Source organism: Solanum verrucosum, unplaced genomic scaffold, assembly GCF_900185275.1.
Source record: "Solanum verrucosum unplaced genomic scaffold, falcon-dt-bn FXZP01000010.1, whole genome shotgun sequence".
Taxonomy (NCBI): domain Eukaryota; kingdom Viridiplantae; phylum Streptophyta; class Magnoliopsida; order Solanales; family Solanaceae; genus Solanum; species Solanum verrucosum.
Genome location: NW_026020633.1, coordinates 619,834 through 638,019, shown reverse-complemented (window position 1 = coordinate 638,019; position 18,186 = coordinate 619,834). Strand labels below are relative to the sequence as shown.

At 35.8% G+C, this 18,186-nt stretch overlaps 1 protein-coding gene across 1 annotated transcript; it reads right to left on the bottom strand.

Moving 5' to 3' along the window:
* Positions 1-1,784: 1,784 nt before the first annotated feature.
* Positions 1,785-15,300, bottom strand: LOC125812031 (uncharacterized). The gene is made up of 5 exons (XM_049491536.1): positions 15,083-15,300; positions 14,840-15,003; positions 14,679-14,759; positions 2,294-2,417; positions 1,785-2,202 (listed from the first exon to the last, which is right to left on the bottom strand). The coding sequence occupies exons 1-5, from the start codon at positions 15,203-15,205 to the stop codon at positions 2,155-2,157; spliced, it is 540 nt and encodes a 179-aa protein (XP_049347493.1). The 5' UTR covers positions 15,206-15,300; the 3' UTR covers positions 1,785-2,154.
* Positions 15,301-18,186: the final 2,886 nt, after the last annotated feature.

Sequence of the window (18,186 nt, the reverse complement as noted above, 5' to 3'; positions counted from 1 at the left end):
AGTTTATTTGTCTTATTTTTTTAGTTCATTTCAAAACATTAAACAATGTTTTTTTTTTGTCAATTTTAAAATTTAACTTCCACGTGACATGTTTAAAACCACAAAATTAAAAAATATTTTGGTATATATATATATCCATAGAAAAAATAAAGTTTTTTCAATAAAAAGAAGGAAATAACTTTGTATCTCAAAAGTAAAAAAAAAGTTAGCTCCAATTAATTTTTGACTTTAGGCAACTAATTAGTTTGAGCTGCCACTGATCCCAACCACAGTCATCCTTCATTACTTAGTTTGGGTGGTCCCAGTTGACATTCATCAGAGGTTTGATGTACTTTTATCCTTGGTCACAACAACATTGACCCAAAAATTGCCTCTTCACCGGCCTCCTCCCACCTCCTCCTAGACCTCCTCTTTGTTGTTGTAGTTGACCTCTTCCCTAGCCTCCTTCCCTTCCCATCGCTCCTTTGAAACCACTATTTCAGGTTACCAACAAGCTGATAGCATATTTCGGAGTCATGCCCATATTTCTTGCAATGTGAACAAACTCATACCAATTCTTATTTCTCCCTTCACCTTGATCACGGTTAGAGTATCCTTTTGTTCCAAGCAAATCCCTTTCACCTATTATTCATGTACCAACTTTGAATAAATTTTGTTCAAGGTCGACAACGAGTCCTGAGCCAGCAAGTTGGATCTTACTATTCCATATGTTGTCTCATATAATCCCACAAGGAAGAGATGTACTTTTCTTCTGTCTTGATTTCCAAAGTTGATCCCAAGTTGCACGTACACTTAACACTTACACACAAGTGGACATTGAGATATGCTCATAATTTTCCAATTCTTCCCACAACTTAGTAAGTTTCCTGTAGTAATTAACAATGGTCATGTCTTCTGTTTACACTCAACGACCATTGTTAATTACTAGGATCATTATCAGCCACAAATGTTCCCAAAAATTGGTTCAATGGTATTGTGAATCCATGCTACCAATAAAGAATTAATAGTCCACCAATCTTTAAGATCCAAAGATTCTTCGTTTGACTTTTTTATAGTTCCATCAATAAAGCCAAATTCATTCCTTGCCTGTAAGGCCATCCTCATGGATCTTTCTCATTCTTCATAGTTTTCACCCATCAATTGGACTGGTGTTATCACAATCCCAAGGTTATCAGTTGACGTGATGTCGTATGGAGAAATCGTCTTCCTTTGACTAATCTCCTCTTTTGCATCAATCCCTTTACCGTTTTCTTCGGTCATGATCACACAATGTAGGGTTTTCTATATCCTTATTAATATGGGTCTGACACCATGATAAAATCAAGGACGAAGAACAAAAACAAACAAGAGAACAATTATTGGAAGAATTTTCACGTGTCTTTTCTCATTAATTTAATGTTCTTTTGTTATTTCAAATAAACAATGTAATTCTAGCCTCATCACCAATGTACTCACTCCTCAGCAACAATGTTCCCATCTACCTGATTCCTCTTTCAATAGTTATATAGGTTTTTTGAGTTATATACACCACTTTGTCAAGATTTTCTTACACCATCAATGTATCTCTCATTGTAAAACATTGCCTTTTTAAGGTTATCAATTAATGTCTAATAAACCTAGAGCTGCTCTCTGAGTGATCTTTTGTTGTAAATCTTTTTTACAGGCAACAACGCATAACATTTATACTCGGTAGAGTATATCAGATCTCAGTTGCTTTCTAACAGGCAATGTCGTTTTACCCTCCAAATAAAGGGGGAAACGAAAAAAAGCAAAGAAAATCAAACAAACAAATTTTGATTAGATAAATAAAACTTCATCATATCCTCACCCCCAAAGCTGTGTTTCTACTTGACGACGCCATTTCCTCAAGTTATCAACCTTGTAATCATAATATGGCACATTTAAATTACCTTAATTTTACAGGCAAATGAGAAAAAAAAAACTTGTATTTTCTTTGGGGACGGGGGTGAGGGATAGAGCAACTCCCATCACTAAAATTTTCCCAAGTCGAAATCTCTTACAGGTGTAGAGACACAATACATCTTCGCTCAAGTAGGATGCTACTTGTATGGCCATTTTTGCTAAAGCCTTTGGTATTTGTTTTCTCAGCAGGACACCGATCCAAAGAATACCTCAGACGAACAAAAAGGAATCTCACTGTCCAGTATTACGGGATTGCAACCTCTTCCTCTCCAATTCAAGCTGAATGAAGAAACCATGATGAATGAATTCAAGTAACCACAAAAAAAGGATTAGTTTTTCTTTGATTTCAGAATATACACAAGTATCTTACCACTTTCCGCACTCTTTCATTAGCAGCAGGAGTGCCTCCAGCAACAGATTCGGGAAGGTATGGACTGCTAACACGCACCTCATTCATCACAACTATCACAGTTTTGTCCCAGCGCACAGGCAACCTGGTTACATGAACAGTGACATCAAATTTCACAGAAGATATCCTTGTCACCAAAACTGGGATCCTACATATGCGCAGCACAGTTTACATACTCGTACAAAAACACAGGAGACTGATACTGCAATGTCCTTTATACATAGTTTTCTTGATAGGTACTTCACTAATATGTACTTATTTTTATTTGATGACGAGAAACCCACAACCGCTATCCTTTGGGTGCGCATAGGGTAAAACTCCTGCTCCTATGCAATAGCTCGCAAACCACACAGGAAAGGTAACACACACTAGGCAATCCCGGTGCGACGAGCTCGACCCAAAAGGCAAACCCCTTGCCTTCGATGGCAAAGGGTTTCGAACTTGAGACCTCCAACATGGAAGTCCCAAGCCCAAACCACTGGGCCACCCCGAAGGATTAATATGTACTTATTATCATACCTCCATATTGTTTCAAAAGAACATAAATTGTAAATAAAATTTTGGATATTCGCTAGTCAAGGACAGAAATCCATTTCAATTACCTAGTTGGATGAATAATCCCAAGCTCTATGGATTGCTACGATCTATGTATCGTGTGAAACCTATTCTCAACTGTTATCCTTGCATCAGATTAAGCTTCCCTTTATATCTCATCTTTGGTCAGTGAAATTCCATTAATAAAATTTAAGAGGGTCATATGTCGACTTCCTTATAGCCGAATCAGCAAGGATATAACATGACCCACAAGAACTAATTTAGCCACTAAAAGTCTGAAATTGCCATTAGAATCTAAAACAAACACTTCTATAACGAGAACCACCAAAATGAATCAACAATTGATTTGTCTTCAGCCAAATAATATCCCAACTTTCTTCTCTCTATCAAAAAATATATATCAACTTCTTAATTTGTCATGGAATATTCGCAGATCAATTAACTTAGTATTTTAGTCCCAGAAAGCCAAATGTTATTCTCATGCTAACAAGTGACCCATGTTTTTCTTACAACTCAAGCCAGAGAACTCACACCTAGACACCACTTAGTGACAAGCTCAAACTACTTCAGCCAACATAAATGGGACAAAGTTGGGTGCCACAACCACAGCTTCTTCACTCCTGCTACTGCCACTCTGGAGTTCCCCTAGTAAACATCTGATATAAGCTCACTTCATCACAACAAATAAAAAAAAGAGAAGAGGAATCAATCCATAGATTTACCTAAGTCATTGTAGTTGTAAGGTGAATACTTTCTTTTTTGCCATTTTTCCATCTATACCATAATCTCAAACAGTAAATTCAATTACAGCCAGCTGGCACCAGTATAATGTGGGGTGGCGGGTGAGCTGTTAACTAGGTTAAGTTTGTTGGACCTATCAAGATTTAGGCCTAAATAGCGTACGACTTAATGACCTTCTCCTTCTTTCAACAGTTATTACGGAATTTCTAACGACAGGTAGCTCAAGATTTTTCCCTACCCTGCTCAGCAGAAGAAAAAAAAATCACTAGCACTTGGGCAAAAAAGGTGGAGATTTTAAGGATTTGAACAAATGGCTGGGTTAAATTGCAGGCCTTAAGCCTTAAAATATGGGAACAGCAGTGACAAAATTTGCTTCTTCCGGAACTGGCTATTTTTATGTTTTATGAGATTTCAAGCTGATAAATTGAGCGTTATCATATTTGATAGTGCGAACAATAAGTACGAAAAGAAGGAAGAGGAGATCAAAAAAGATATTGGAAGGTCACCAGCACTTAGAAGGATTAAACACCAAACATATTTCTTCATTTGCAATTTGAAGAAGCTACACATTTCCTAGGACTCAAACATAAACAAATAGAAAATTGCTCACTGCAATGAAGAAATAAGGTGGAGGCAAAGATCCAAGAATCCAGTGGCTGAAGTGGGGGGATAAAAATACTATCCTCATGACCTTTAAATTGTCTTTTTGGGAGATCTTGAAAGAGGATATTATAAAGGCTATACATGAATTCTATGCTAGACAGAAGACTGAGAAGAGCTTTAATGCTATTTTTGTAGCACTCATTCCCTAGAAAGCCGATGATGCAGAACTAAAAGACTTCAAGCCAATAAGTCTGATTACTGGAGTTTATAAGGTGATAACAAAATCACTGGCAAAAAGGTTAAAAAGGGTGATTGATAAGTTTGTCAACAAAAACCAAATGACCTTTATTAAAGAAAGACAAATAATGGATGCTGCTCTCATTGCAAGTGAATGTGTCGACTCCAGGTTGAAAGGGAACATCTCTTGGGTAATGTGCAAGTTGGACACTGAAAAGGCATATGATCATGTAAATTGGGGTTTCCTACTGAACACCTTGAGACAAATGAGTTTTGGGGAAAGATGGGTGGGAATTGGGATGGATAAAATTTTGCATAAGCATGGTGAGAATCTCCATTCTTGTAAATGGAGAACCTATGGGCTTTTTCTCTTTAGGTAGGGAATCAGATTGGGTAATCCTAAATCACCCTTTTTGTTTATCCTGGTAATGGATGGATTTGATAGTTTGAAAGGATTGGTACTCAGAACAGATGGATCATAGGTTTTCAGATTAGTAGAAACAATGGTGATATTAAGAGATCTGCCATCTACTTGATGCAGATGACATGGTGATATTAGATTCATCAAACAAATTTTATTGTTTTTTGAAGCTTTTGTAGGTTTGAAAGTTAATTGGGGAAAGAGCACTTCATATCCTATCAGGGATGTGACAAACATTCTCTACTGATATTTTGGGTTGCAAAGTGGAAAAATTGCCCACAAGATGGTCACATGCTGAAGGGGGGGGGGGGGGTAATTTTTTTGAAACATGATTAAAGAGACGAGAAAATGATCAAAATGGCCCTTCATGTATAGGGGTTGGATTATTTTGGTCCTTGATATATACCAAGTGATTGAAATAGTCCTTAATGTATGTAAAATGGGTATCATTTTGGTCCTAAACCCTAAATTTGACTATCCTCCGTTAAAAACTAACGTCCCCTTCCCAAGCTCATCTCCCTCTTCTCCTTCCCAAACTCATTTCTCTCCAATGCTCTGCCTCCCTTTCTGTTTCTCTTTAACTGAATCCTCTTCCTAAATTAGTTTATTTTCATTAAATCATCTCGTTTCATTTTTGTACTTTCTTCTATTTTCTGTTCATTAATTTCTAATATAGATAAATTTTACATTCCTATTAGTTTTTTTGCTACTTTTACACTGTCAACACTTCATCTTCTTTTACAAAATTTCAATGGTACTTAATTATTTGAGCAGTTTGTTCCATTTTCTGTTAATGATATGAATGACAATACTTTGGTTGAATTCAAAAAAATATATTTAAAAAGAGTTATCCCTTCAAGGACGATACACAGAATAAAACTTGAAATATAATGTTACAGAGCTGTAGCATATCCATGCTTATGGATAATACAACCACATAAGAAATTCTCTATTATTTTATTACTATTAATTTATAATCTTTTTTCGGTGAATTGAATGATTTATGAATTGGATTAGCTAATTGGTTAATTTAACAAAGGATGAAATCAATAGGTGAGGTTTTTATGCCCCTTCACTGAGTCTGGTGTATTTTCAGTATACCCACATAAGAAATTCTCTATTATTGAGGAAGAACATGCTCTGAAGAACCAGAGAGGAGCGGGCAAGGAGATGAGAGAGATGAGTGTTGGTATGGAACATTAGTTTTTAACAGAGGATAGTCAAATTTAGGGCTCAGGATCAAAATGATACCCATTTTACATACATTAAGGACTATTTCAATCAAATGGTACATATCAAGGATCAAAATAATTCAACCCCTAAACATGAAGGACCATTTTTCTCCAAATCTGGCAGCTTACTTATCTTATTGGTTGTGTGCTTTTTGTTCTTGTCAATAAAGAATGTCACTTCATTCGTCCAGGGACTTTCAAGATGGCAAGTGGGCAGAAGGTTAGCCTTGACGGCCTAAATGACATCTCATCTTCATCACAGCTTGATCAAATTAAAGTCTGCTTCTCCATTCTCTTTGTTTATGGTTGGCTTGCTCATTATTTCAAGACTCATTACACGTTCGCTAATGGGTTAATACTTTAAAGAAGGTGGTGCAAGGTAATTTGACAATAATGACGTGAGAAAATGCATCCATGGTGGGGAGAACTTGGCTTGGACCTCTACCATGCTGGATAAGACGCACCCTTGCTTTTATGTGGATAATGATAGTGTGCCAGAATTAAGTTACTTCATGAGTATTTGCTTCAACTATCTCCCTTTTAGATATAAATTTCATTCATCATTGAGTCATATAGTCCACATCGCTTCAGTTTGGATACAACTCTAGCTCTAGCTCAATATCATTATCCACATAACAGTAAGGGTGCGTCTTACCCAGCATGATAGAGGTCCAGAACCAAGTTCTCCCCACCATGGATACATTTTCTCGCGTCATTCTCTTCTAAGTACCCTGCACCACCCTCTCTGAAGTATACCACCATAGTGGGAGCATAGGACCCATTGGCGCATGCGTAATGAGTCTTGAAATAATGAGAAAGTTTCATAAACAAAGTGAATGGTGAAACAAACTAATTTGATCAAGTTGCGATGAAGATGCGATCTTATTTAGGCTGTTGTAGATACTAGTCAATGAAGGAATTGCAGTGCTGACCTTCCGCCCACTTGCCATCCTACTTGCCATCTTGAAAGTCCCTAGACGAATGAAGTAACCTTCCTTATTGGGAACGAAAGCTAACAACCAACAAGATAAGAAAGCTAACAGATTTGTGTCATCTCTTTTATCATGTTCCACCCCAAGCTTAGAAAATACTCCTCCTTAAGCATGTGACCATCTTGCTACATCAGGAAAGCCCCTGCTATGATTATGTGTCAATTTGAGGCGAGCATAATTATTTTTCTGTCTCAGGAGCAGGTCCATACCTTCGAGGTTTCTTACACCAAAATTTTATCCACTTGCCAAATAATATTTCTTGGTTAGCACTTCGAAGATCATGAGAGGTTGCAAACAAATATGCACAAGTTCGAGAAACATAGCTTGCACTCTTTTCATCTAAACCTATAAGTTCCATAGCCTCATGCACCACTTTCTCATAAAAATATCTCAAATTGGTAGGCCTCTAAGAGTATGTAAATCCCATAGAGAAATAGATAATTCCCTGATAGAGGTAAGAAAGTGTGTCCGTTTTGGGGCACCAAGCTTCATAAAATGCTTGCAAAATAGCTGAATTACGGTCATAAGTGAAAAGTGACACAAAAACATCATAAATTTGTGTTGTACCCAAGATTTCTTGGCTCCTACCGATATATTTTCAGTCCACTCCCAATACCCTGGAAAATGGCAATACTCTCCTACGACCGTCATCACATCTTCCCAGTGTATCTCTCCTTGAATTATGCAACGACCTAAGCTCGAAAGTGGAGTAGTAGTGTTAGCATGGTATGATCTGGCACTTAGAGGGACCATAACATGAACGACTAACTAGAATTGCGAGTTTGCACCAAAGTCCAACTTGCCATAGAAAATGGGTTCTTTAAAGAAGACCACAAACTCACATACCGACCAACTAGTGAAGTAGTCAAGAATCAAGTTTACCCCACCCCACCTTGAGTTTTAACTACAAGATACCTAAGTTTGGTGGAGGGGGTGTAGTGTCTGACAATCACTATCTCTTCAAACTGCAAAGGTTAGAAGAAGTCATTAGGGACGAAATTCATGCATACAACGACCGACACAAAAATCTTGACAAGTGAACTCTTTACCATTCTTAGGATAGGGACGAATATCCATCCCTTTGCGCTCTATGATTATTACCTAAAAGTGGGATGAGTATCCATCCTTTTGCACCATAATATTACCTTACTTAGGGTAGGAACGAGCATCTATCCCTTTGCACCTTAAGAATACCATTAAATTTACCTTTCTTAGAGGTAGGAAGAGTATCCATCCCTTTGCAGTTTGCACCTTAAGCTTGACTTTTTACGGACTTATCCTTAAAAATGATCACTAAATTCTCATGCCTTAAGGTGGACAAAATTTGTCCCTTTGCATCTTATGCTCTAATATTCAATATTTCATAAAGCCTTTGCAATCTCAAGACGAGGGCGATAAATACATCCCTTCACATCTTAAGATTAAATTCTTGTATTATGATAAAACTTTCCATGGTATGACATCCATAATATAATTATTATTTCCATTGGCTTGCAAGAAGGGAAAAATACACACAAAAAAAATTAAAAAATCAAAGGCTCAAAGAATACTCACCAAGAACGTTGTAGATGTGTGCCCCTCCAAGAAATCAATGGGAAAATATGATGGTATATATCCCTATTTATAGAGATCCAAAAACAACTACCACAGCTAGTCTCCAATTCGAATTAGGTTTCTACAATTTGACTCCTTTAAAATGTTACAACCTGTGTATGTTTTGTGTTGTACACTTTCCTAATACTAATGGAGTCTCTTAATTTCATATGGGTAAGAAAGCTAGGCAGTGAAGTTTCCTAGCCATAAGACAATCTGAGGGAGCCATGCATAGTGAATTAATTCGCTATTAATCTTACATGGATCAAAAGTGCCACAAAGATATCAAATGGACATGTAATTCAAGTCATATATATTCTTAGTTAATATGGAATGCATTGATCTGTAATGGTTTAATATTCACAAACAAGTCGTGCTATTAAGGACACTCAAATCAATACTTAAAGCCTATTTACAAAAAGTTTAGACATTCCGACAAGTCTTGAAGTGGGGCCCATTTGGGGATGATGAAATTTTATTGAAATTAAATTCCAAAAAATTCGAATTATATAATTCAAAATATATTAATCCAAATAAATATTTGAATCAATATAATTGGATTAATTATTTAAGTCCACTAAATACGGATTTAATGAAAGTCCAATTTCATTGATAGTGCATTGATTTGGGCTACAAATGATGAGCCCACTATGCTAAACCCAAGATGTCATCTTAAAGGCCTAATTTCATGTCGCGTGTCAAATGACGTGGCACGCCACATCACACGAAAAGCCAGTAGGGTCATGCCACAACATGCCTAGTCAAGTCAAAGGCCTACGAGAGTGTCACGTGTGTACAAGTGATATGTTCCAACCAATCAAATATCGTCACATCACTTATATTTGTTTGGCCAAAAGAAACATGTCCTCATCACAACTCCTCAATTCTACAACTATAAATAGGGGTCCTCATAATTCAGATTATCCACAAGAATTCTAACAAGAAGCCAAAGAGTACTCGAGGATCAAATGTGGCAGAGTTCCTACAAGCTACTAGCATTCAAGACTCGAGCATTTCTCTACATGTTCTAGAATCAAGATTCATGATTCAAGCTCAAAGACCCTTGAATTCAAATACGAATCAGAAAGAATATACAATCATTCATCTACAAGTTCTAAAGATCAAGATTCAACATCAAGATCAAAGACCCTTGAAATACAAATCAAGCACAAGTTAATCAAGATTCAAGATCAAGCTCAAAGGCTTGAATCCGAATACAAATCAATAACAAGTCCACCAAATTCAAGATAAAGCTCAAAAACCTTTGAATTTATATTCGAAAAGAAGACTTACATGATTCATAGAGATGGTAACACTCATACATTTTAAATCAAATATTTTGATTATTGCGATATTTTTCAGTCTTGATTGTTATTTTCTCGACACAAATTTTATTGTCTATAGTGATGTTTTTCATTCTCCTAACATTTACACTATTTTGGCTCTAAATGATTACATGCCTCCACTATTTCCACTAGCTTTTGATTTCACCCAAGAACAATCTATTACCACATATTAGTGTTCGATCTACTCCAGTTCCTAAATTAATAATTTTTTTGTGTTGTACAATAGGTTTGTTGGCCAAGTTTTCATTTAAGTTAGCTTTTCATTTCTATGCAAGCAATCTTAACAACTTCTCTTTTCTTTGGTGTTCAATCCTTTGACATTCCAACATGCCCTAAGACTTCCAAAATATTATCTTTGTTTCATTGATAATAAGAATTATTTGTTTCTTCCTCTGGAGCTATTGTTTTAGTTATTAACGGTACATAAGGACATCCTTGGAATAATGCAGTAGGTGTCATAACTAATCGAGTAGCTATAAAAGCATGAGCCTATTTAACAATGAAGCTGACCAAAAATACTTGTTTTTTCAAAAAAACTTTAGCAAATGTGAATCACATGGAGAGTTTGATCCTAGCTCAAGATGGTGCCTTACTACGCCATAGGAAGACGTGTAAGAGCGTTCATGGTGGTGCTTCAAGATTCCAATGTACTACATTGAATTCCAACTTCCTTAGCTCCCTAAATCTCTTTTTTCTTTGTGTTCACAAACTTATATAAATTGTATTTCTTTCTTTTTTCTTGCATATTTTTTCTATATTATTCAAATAAGGCATGTGCTTCCTTCAAAGTCTTCGAATTGTACTCCTACTTGTTTGTTCAAGAGTTGATGTGTACTTATGGTCTCGCTATTGAGGTATTCAGTTCATGTAATTCATGCATCTATTCATGAATTGTTTCGAGATCAAGTCATGTGAAGATTTCCCATGCTGGTTGTATGAAGTGATTTTCTTCACCTTACTCTAGTTACATCCAATTGTACCACCTGAAATTATCGAATAATTTTCTAACTTAACTCAGACCTCCATGCCTGCAATTGAGCATGTGTTCTGATTGACCTGCTACAATTTTTAAATCAATTCGGTCAACCAACTTCGTAGTATCCTTAGAGATCTTGCTCCTAATACCTTGTGATTTTGATCAAGAAATGTCTCTTTGATCTTTTGACATTAACCCCTTAATTTTCTTCTCTGTCCTAATAGCAAGTTTTAAGTCGTCTTTCTTAAGGAGCAAAAAAAAGAGGAAATAGACTAGCTGGTTTGGCCACAACAAACCAAGACCATGGTAACCTTTTTAACGAAAGCGTCACGACAACATCCAAAGAAGACCTTTGGGTTCTTAAGTAGGGGGCAAGGAGGAGCACATATGAATGAAGGCCACTACATAAGCCTCTAGTGGCTAAGAGAAAGCGTGCAACACCTTGTATAGATTGGGCTAAGCTTAAAAAAGCAAGCCCCTATCACAAAAAGTCATTACGTGCTATCCTGGCTAGTAAAAGGAGCTGGATGATATTGTACCTCAGATGTACTCTTTTGAGGGATGAGCAATCCCCCTTTTTTTTAGGAACTGAGCAACAATAATGGCCATGAGAACAACATTTTGGTCTGAATTCTATGGTAGAGAACATTGCTATAATAATTGGGCCATGAAAGACTACGTATTGCAAAAGAAGGGGTCCACTAATAGAGTTAGGCAGGGAGGCAATACTTGTTATTAGGTTAGAGAAAGGCATGGTCTGTAAACAATGTTGAAAAATAACTATTAGGAAAATCCTTAACCCCACAATGTTGAAAAATAACTATCAAAGTTGCCATGTGACTTCAAAGTAACAAAACAAATTCGTACTTTCTTCAACATCTCTTTCACAAAAGATGCTCCTGCTGCACATATGAAAACCTTTTGCTGCAAATTTGTTAAACAGTCATCATGAACCAAAACCTAGCAAAAACACTCCACTTTAAATGGCACCTTGGACCACAATATAACCTTCCAGCGTAAAGAGGAGTATAATGTGCTATTGGAACCAAGACGACGTAAGATTTGATTGTAAAAGCCATTTTTTCTGCACAGTCCAGACCAAAAAGATCATCTTTATCATTTATAAATGATGCCAAACTTATATCATGTTACCGTATCATCCACTTCCCAACCAAAACAATTTCTCCTTATATTCAAAACTCAAATGTCAATTATTTCCACTTCTCAAAAGAGCAACAACAGAATTTCTACCCTTTTACTTAAGGCTCGAATAAATTCCTGACCCAATCATTTCTTAAATGTAACTAAATTTCTAGATTTCTCCTTAATGTAAAATTCCAATTTTCTATCTAGCTTTTCTACTTAACATGTCCAACTAATTTTACCCAGACTGTTACCTTACAGAAATCCTCCTCCTTCATCTTAACCCAAAATTGAGTATCCAAAACTCATATAGGCGAATTCCCAGGTGGGTAAAGCATGTACCATTTATATAAACTTTTTGCACAGTCTTGCATTTTATGTGCTCTTAGTCTTTATCTTCTACACATTTCCAATCCCTTACAATATGAAACCAATCACCTACATAACTATCATATAATGTTGAAGTTGAATTTAACCCTTCTTTAATAAAAAGTTTCTCTTTGAATGGGAGCCTTGGAGAAACGATAAAGTCGTCTCTGTGTGACCTATAGGTCACGGGATCAAGTCGTAGAAGCAGCCACTAATGCTAGCATTAGGGTGCGACCCTTCCCATGATTTAGCATGTTTTTTGCACTGTGCTGCCCATAAAAAGTTTCTCATCCTCTCCATAGCTCATACAACATTTATGAGCTACTTCCCGGATCTCTTAGCTCAAAGGACTTTTCTACAACTATAAAGAATCAATGAGCTACCTCAAATCTCTACAAACTCAGAGGATTTTGCTCAAAGAATCTTACTACCCAGCATAAACCCCAAGTGATGGACTTGGAAACTAAGAGGAAGGGGAAGAAGAAGACTTCGTATAATCGATTGAGGATCAAATGGGGTTGCTTGACCCCTGCCCAAGCCTAAAAGATAAAGGAGAAGTTAATGGCAACGGGGGTTTGGGGGAGTAGTGGAGATGCGAGCAACACGTGGGATAAGACAGCAACAAGAGAGGTGATAAGGGTTACGAAGGGCAACTTTTGTGGTCATCGAGTGGATTGGATGGAATGGAAAGTACAAGGCAAATGAAAGCAAAGAAGGCTTCTTATGCTTAATTGGTGGAGAGAAGACGAGAAGGAGAGGTGGACGAACATGGTAAGGTATAAGGCGATGAAAAAGGACGTGAAGTTAGCGATTCCATTGGCAAAAATCGACAACTTTCAAACGCATGTATGTTGAGCTAAGAGACAAAAGCGGGGATAAGAAGTTGTACAGGCTCCTCAAGGTGAGAGAGAGGAAGGTTGAGACTTGGATCAAATGAAGTGCATCAAAGATGAGGACGGTAAAGTGCTAGTGAAAGACGCACACATTAGATGAAGATGACTGGCATACTTACATAGATTCTTGAACGAAGAAGGGTACATGGACATCGTGTTGGGTGATTTAGAGAACTTAAAGAGTCAGCGAGATTTTGAATACTATCAAGCATTTTCTCCCTTCCTTGTGACAGAGCAGGGCTCTAGTCCGGAGCATTTATTTGTTTCAGTATCTGTATTATTATTTTTATGCTAGCACCGTCTTATCTTTCGATTCTATTACTGCTAATGTTAAATTTACTTTGGCTATCTATACTAGTTTACTCTCAATACTTTTCTTTCTTCATTGTTTTCATCATTGTTTTGTAATCTTGAGCTTCTTTCAGACTTATTCTGAGCTGAGGGTCTACCAAAACCCTTTTGCTTACACCTCGCCCGACCCCACTTGGGACTATATTGGGTATGTTGCTGTAATATTATTACTTGAGTGGCCAGTTAAGAAATGCAAGTGCAATCAACACAACTCTTACTTAGGTAAAACCAATGTCACATTAATGTGACGTTTTTGCCTTCATCCTATAGTTGAAAAACTTATCTCACATTGAACTTACTAGGGAGTCATTTGGAAAGTAAGCTATTGTCTTTAACTTTTGGGGTGATGAATGATTAACCTATGGCAGGCAGAGAGCCTGAGACTCTTTATTAGCAACTTAGACTACCTATATGTTGGAAACAACAATAAGAAAAGACTGCCTATAAGTTGGCAAAGGCAACCCCTTAGAAAGAAGCCAATTCATCATTATAAGAAAGTAGTATTTTGGAACTAATACCACATCTTTTGCATCAACAAGGCAAGTACAGAAAGGAAAGGGAGTAAAGGTATAGGAATGTATCAAAGGGGATGTAGACATTCTTATTTCTGCACCATCTATTGGATAAAGAGAACCAGAACATGCCTGGTTGACAATTAATAGTAATCATATTACATAATAGGGAACCGAATACATTTGACGTTAATTTAATCCAATCATTAAATAAAAATCCATCTTGACAAGTGAGTTTTTTCTAGTGGCAAGAATACTCTACTTCCAGGCCAGGCATCAGTAGTTCGAGTCAATAAGGAAGCAAAGTGGGAAATAAAGCAAATAAGGCAGATCAGTTAATTTCGTTACTTCTAAGATTCAATAAGTATAAGAAGGCACATACGTTTTAGACAAAGCATCAAATATATTCTGAGCTTCAGCGGTGACCCCAATCCCGAATCTCTCAGCATCTATCTCTGCTTGTCTGCAAAATTTAATCAAATACACAACCCATTAAATTCCAACTCATTATCTTTACAAATTCATAAATAATTTAACAAGAACCTTAAAGCAGAATCTTCTCTGGCTTGAAGGCTACTGAGATCAAGATAACATTTACTGGTATCAAGTGGGTCTTGGTTTTGACCAAGAAAACTGAACTCTTTTATATAGTTCGCTTTCAATAGCCTTATGTCTCTCTTAGGCCCTGATGCAGAAACCCCTTCTTGTAATTTCAAACAAACAGTCAAGGAAATCGCAAGAACCAAAAAGAAAATAAATTAAGAGATAAATTGCAGCAAGGATATGAAGAACGAGGATGTTGGAGGGTTTGTCATAGGCGATAACTTGAGCTTCAAACTCGTCACCTAAAGTAGTCTTGATGGATAAAGCGCATCCAATTGCGAACTCTTCGTTGGTGAAAGCTTCCATGGGAGCAGCAGGCACGCTGCAGCTGAGATGAAAGAAAAAAAAAAGTACACTGCAATTTTTGGTTTGGTAAAAGGGGACTTGTTGCCGAGAGAAAAATGACTTCAAAGCCCAAAATCACAAGAAATAGACACCATGGCCCAAATGACAAAAATAGTTATAGTTTGTAGGGAAAATTTTCAATAAATATTTATTGAAAATGTCAATATTTTGATTTGTTATAATACTGATTGTATTTATTTAATTTAAAAGAATATAAATTTTTAATAACATAATGGAGAGAATCATGGGAGAAAAAATATTTCAAAAAAGGTAAAAATATTTCCCTTAGTTTTTTATCCTTACTTGTTTGAACTTTTTTAAATATGATTTTATCTGAAATGTATTCGGATGAACTTCTTTAAATATGATTTTGTGTGTCATTATTTTAAAATGTAATTGAAATATAAATTGCGAGTGATATTGAAAATACAAAATGAGCCAAATAAAATACAAATCTATTTAACTGATGCAAATAGTATGAATACGTATATAATGAATGCATAAATAAATTGTAATTTGGCTATTTAGAATTGAAAATGAATACAAAACCAAATCTAAATACAAATTATCTGGTATACAAAGTGATAATGAAAATACAAAATGAGCAAAATAAAATACAAAATCTATTTTATTGATGCAATTAGGATGATTACATATATAACATAAATATACTATATTTTGGTTATTTAGAATAGAGAATGAATACGAAATCAAATATAAATACAAAACTTGATGGTATACCATTAGGATGAATACAAAATCAAATCTAAATACAAACTATTTTGATATACAAAGTGATATTGTAAATACAAAATAAGCAAAATATGATAAAAATATTGTTTTACATATGCAATTAGGATGAATACCTAAATAATGAATACATAAATAAACTATATTTTGGTTATTTAGAATTGAGAATGAATGGACAATTAAGAACTTCAATCCGACAATTGATTCATCAAATTCCATGGATTCAAGAAGAGTCTTTTCGGAACCATCCATAGAGCGGTGGCGGCGGAGATCTGGAACCCGACAAGGAAACCGCCCGAGTCCGATAAGCATAGAAGTTGTGGAGCAGGTCCGACTCTTGATTAGACGTATGAGAGGGAAAATAAGATATTATACCCAAATTTGCACGAAGAATTGCCGGATGTTGAAATCGTACAAGTCGAAGAAATTTCTTAAACAAGTATAGGAGATAACAATGGTGGAAACAATAGAGAGAATGGAGAGATTTGGGGTAAAAAAACCTAGAGAGAATATTAGAATGTGGGGTCTTTTTTTCTTTTTTCTTTTTATTTTTAACCGGTAATAGAGTCAAACTATGTAACTGATTTGAGAAATAAAAGGATAGTAAGTTAATTATATTAGGATACATTGTATTTGCTACAATAATGACAATAATGACATTTTTAATAATTATTTTAAAATGTAGATGTTTTAGCTAATTATGTTAGGAATTTTGACTAGTTTGCTAATTTCCCCTCCCTAGTTTGTATCACCCTTAAAATATATAATTATATAAATGTATTTTTTTTAAAATAATGTATCTACCTTTTACAATACACAAATACAATTTGATAATAATTGTATTAGTTTTTTTATACACAAATACAGTTTATTTGATATAACTAATTATATCAATCGAAGAAAATATGATTTGATAATAGGTGATAAGTCAGAGATTTGGACTCATTTAGGGCTTTGTTTGATAGGTTTAGTGTCCTCAAATGTTTAATTTGCGCCATAAACTAATGTTAAAGCCTTAATTTCCAGGTATATGGATTGAGGAGCAAAGCAAGGACACTAGCAGGCAAAAAGGAACAAAACAAATTGAAGAAGTGAAGAAAGGCGAGATTGATGATCGCCAAGAGCACTCGGCGTGTCGCCAAATGGCTACTTTGACCGCCTAAAGTTCCAATGTGCCATCCTTGAGGGAAGAAACTAACTCGACGACAAAAAAGGGGTAGTCGACGAATCGCCGAGTAGTTCCGCGATGCCAAGAATGATCTCCCAAAGTTACATGACTTGAGGATGTTGAGAGCCAATGCAAAAAGGTGATAGAAGAGAGCAAAGGGCGGTTCGTCGAGTGGTTCGGCGAACCCAACTTACCTCGCCTAATGGCCTTTCGTCGCTAATTTTTGACAACTATAAATAGAATTTTGAATTATAAATTGAGGAGTTCTCTTTTAGCTTAGAATCAGTTTTTAGTCTGGAACAGTTTTCTCTTAAGTTTCTTGGTAGACTTGAAGGTTTTGAGACTTAATTTGAAGATTTTGCAAGTGGGTTTCGAATTTTCTGCAAATTGAAGCATTGCAAAATTTGAATTACTCTTACCCAGTTGATGGCTAATCGATTTGGTAATGGTTTTTATCTTTTTATGATGCTTGGCTAAAATCCCAATTCTTGGGGTGTGATCATGTGATTATGGGTTGAATTAGTTTATGAGTATTGTTAATTACTAGTTTAAATGCTATACTTAAGTGAGTTTAATCATTAGTTGAGGTTTAATTTATGAATTGTAGTTGCAAATGCAGTTCTAATTTTGTGTTCTTAGCTTGCGAGAGAGAGAGGTTTTTGAACCAAAGCTTTTGATTAATGGTTTGTAGGTATTGGGTTGATTTGGGTTCAGCTCGAGATAGTGAATCTTAAACTTAATCCTACGCATCTTGCTCGAGAGAGAAGATGTATTAAGGTTATGGATTGTTCTTAATTGCTATGCTTGTTGATGTTCGAGAGAAATCACTTGAAGCGGAATAGTTGTTCGAGAGAAAGCTATTTCAATTATAATCTAGCCTACCCATTGATATTTAGCTATTTACTAGTAGTTTCAACTACCCATATATCAAAATTTTCCTATAATCGATTAATAGGTGTATCGGTTTTTCTGATACACAGATACAATTAGTTGTATCTATTTAAGATGAAGAGAAGATTCAAAT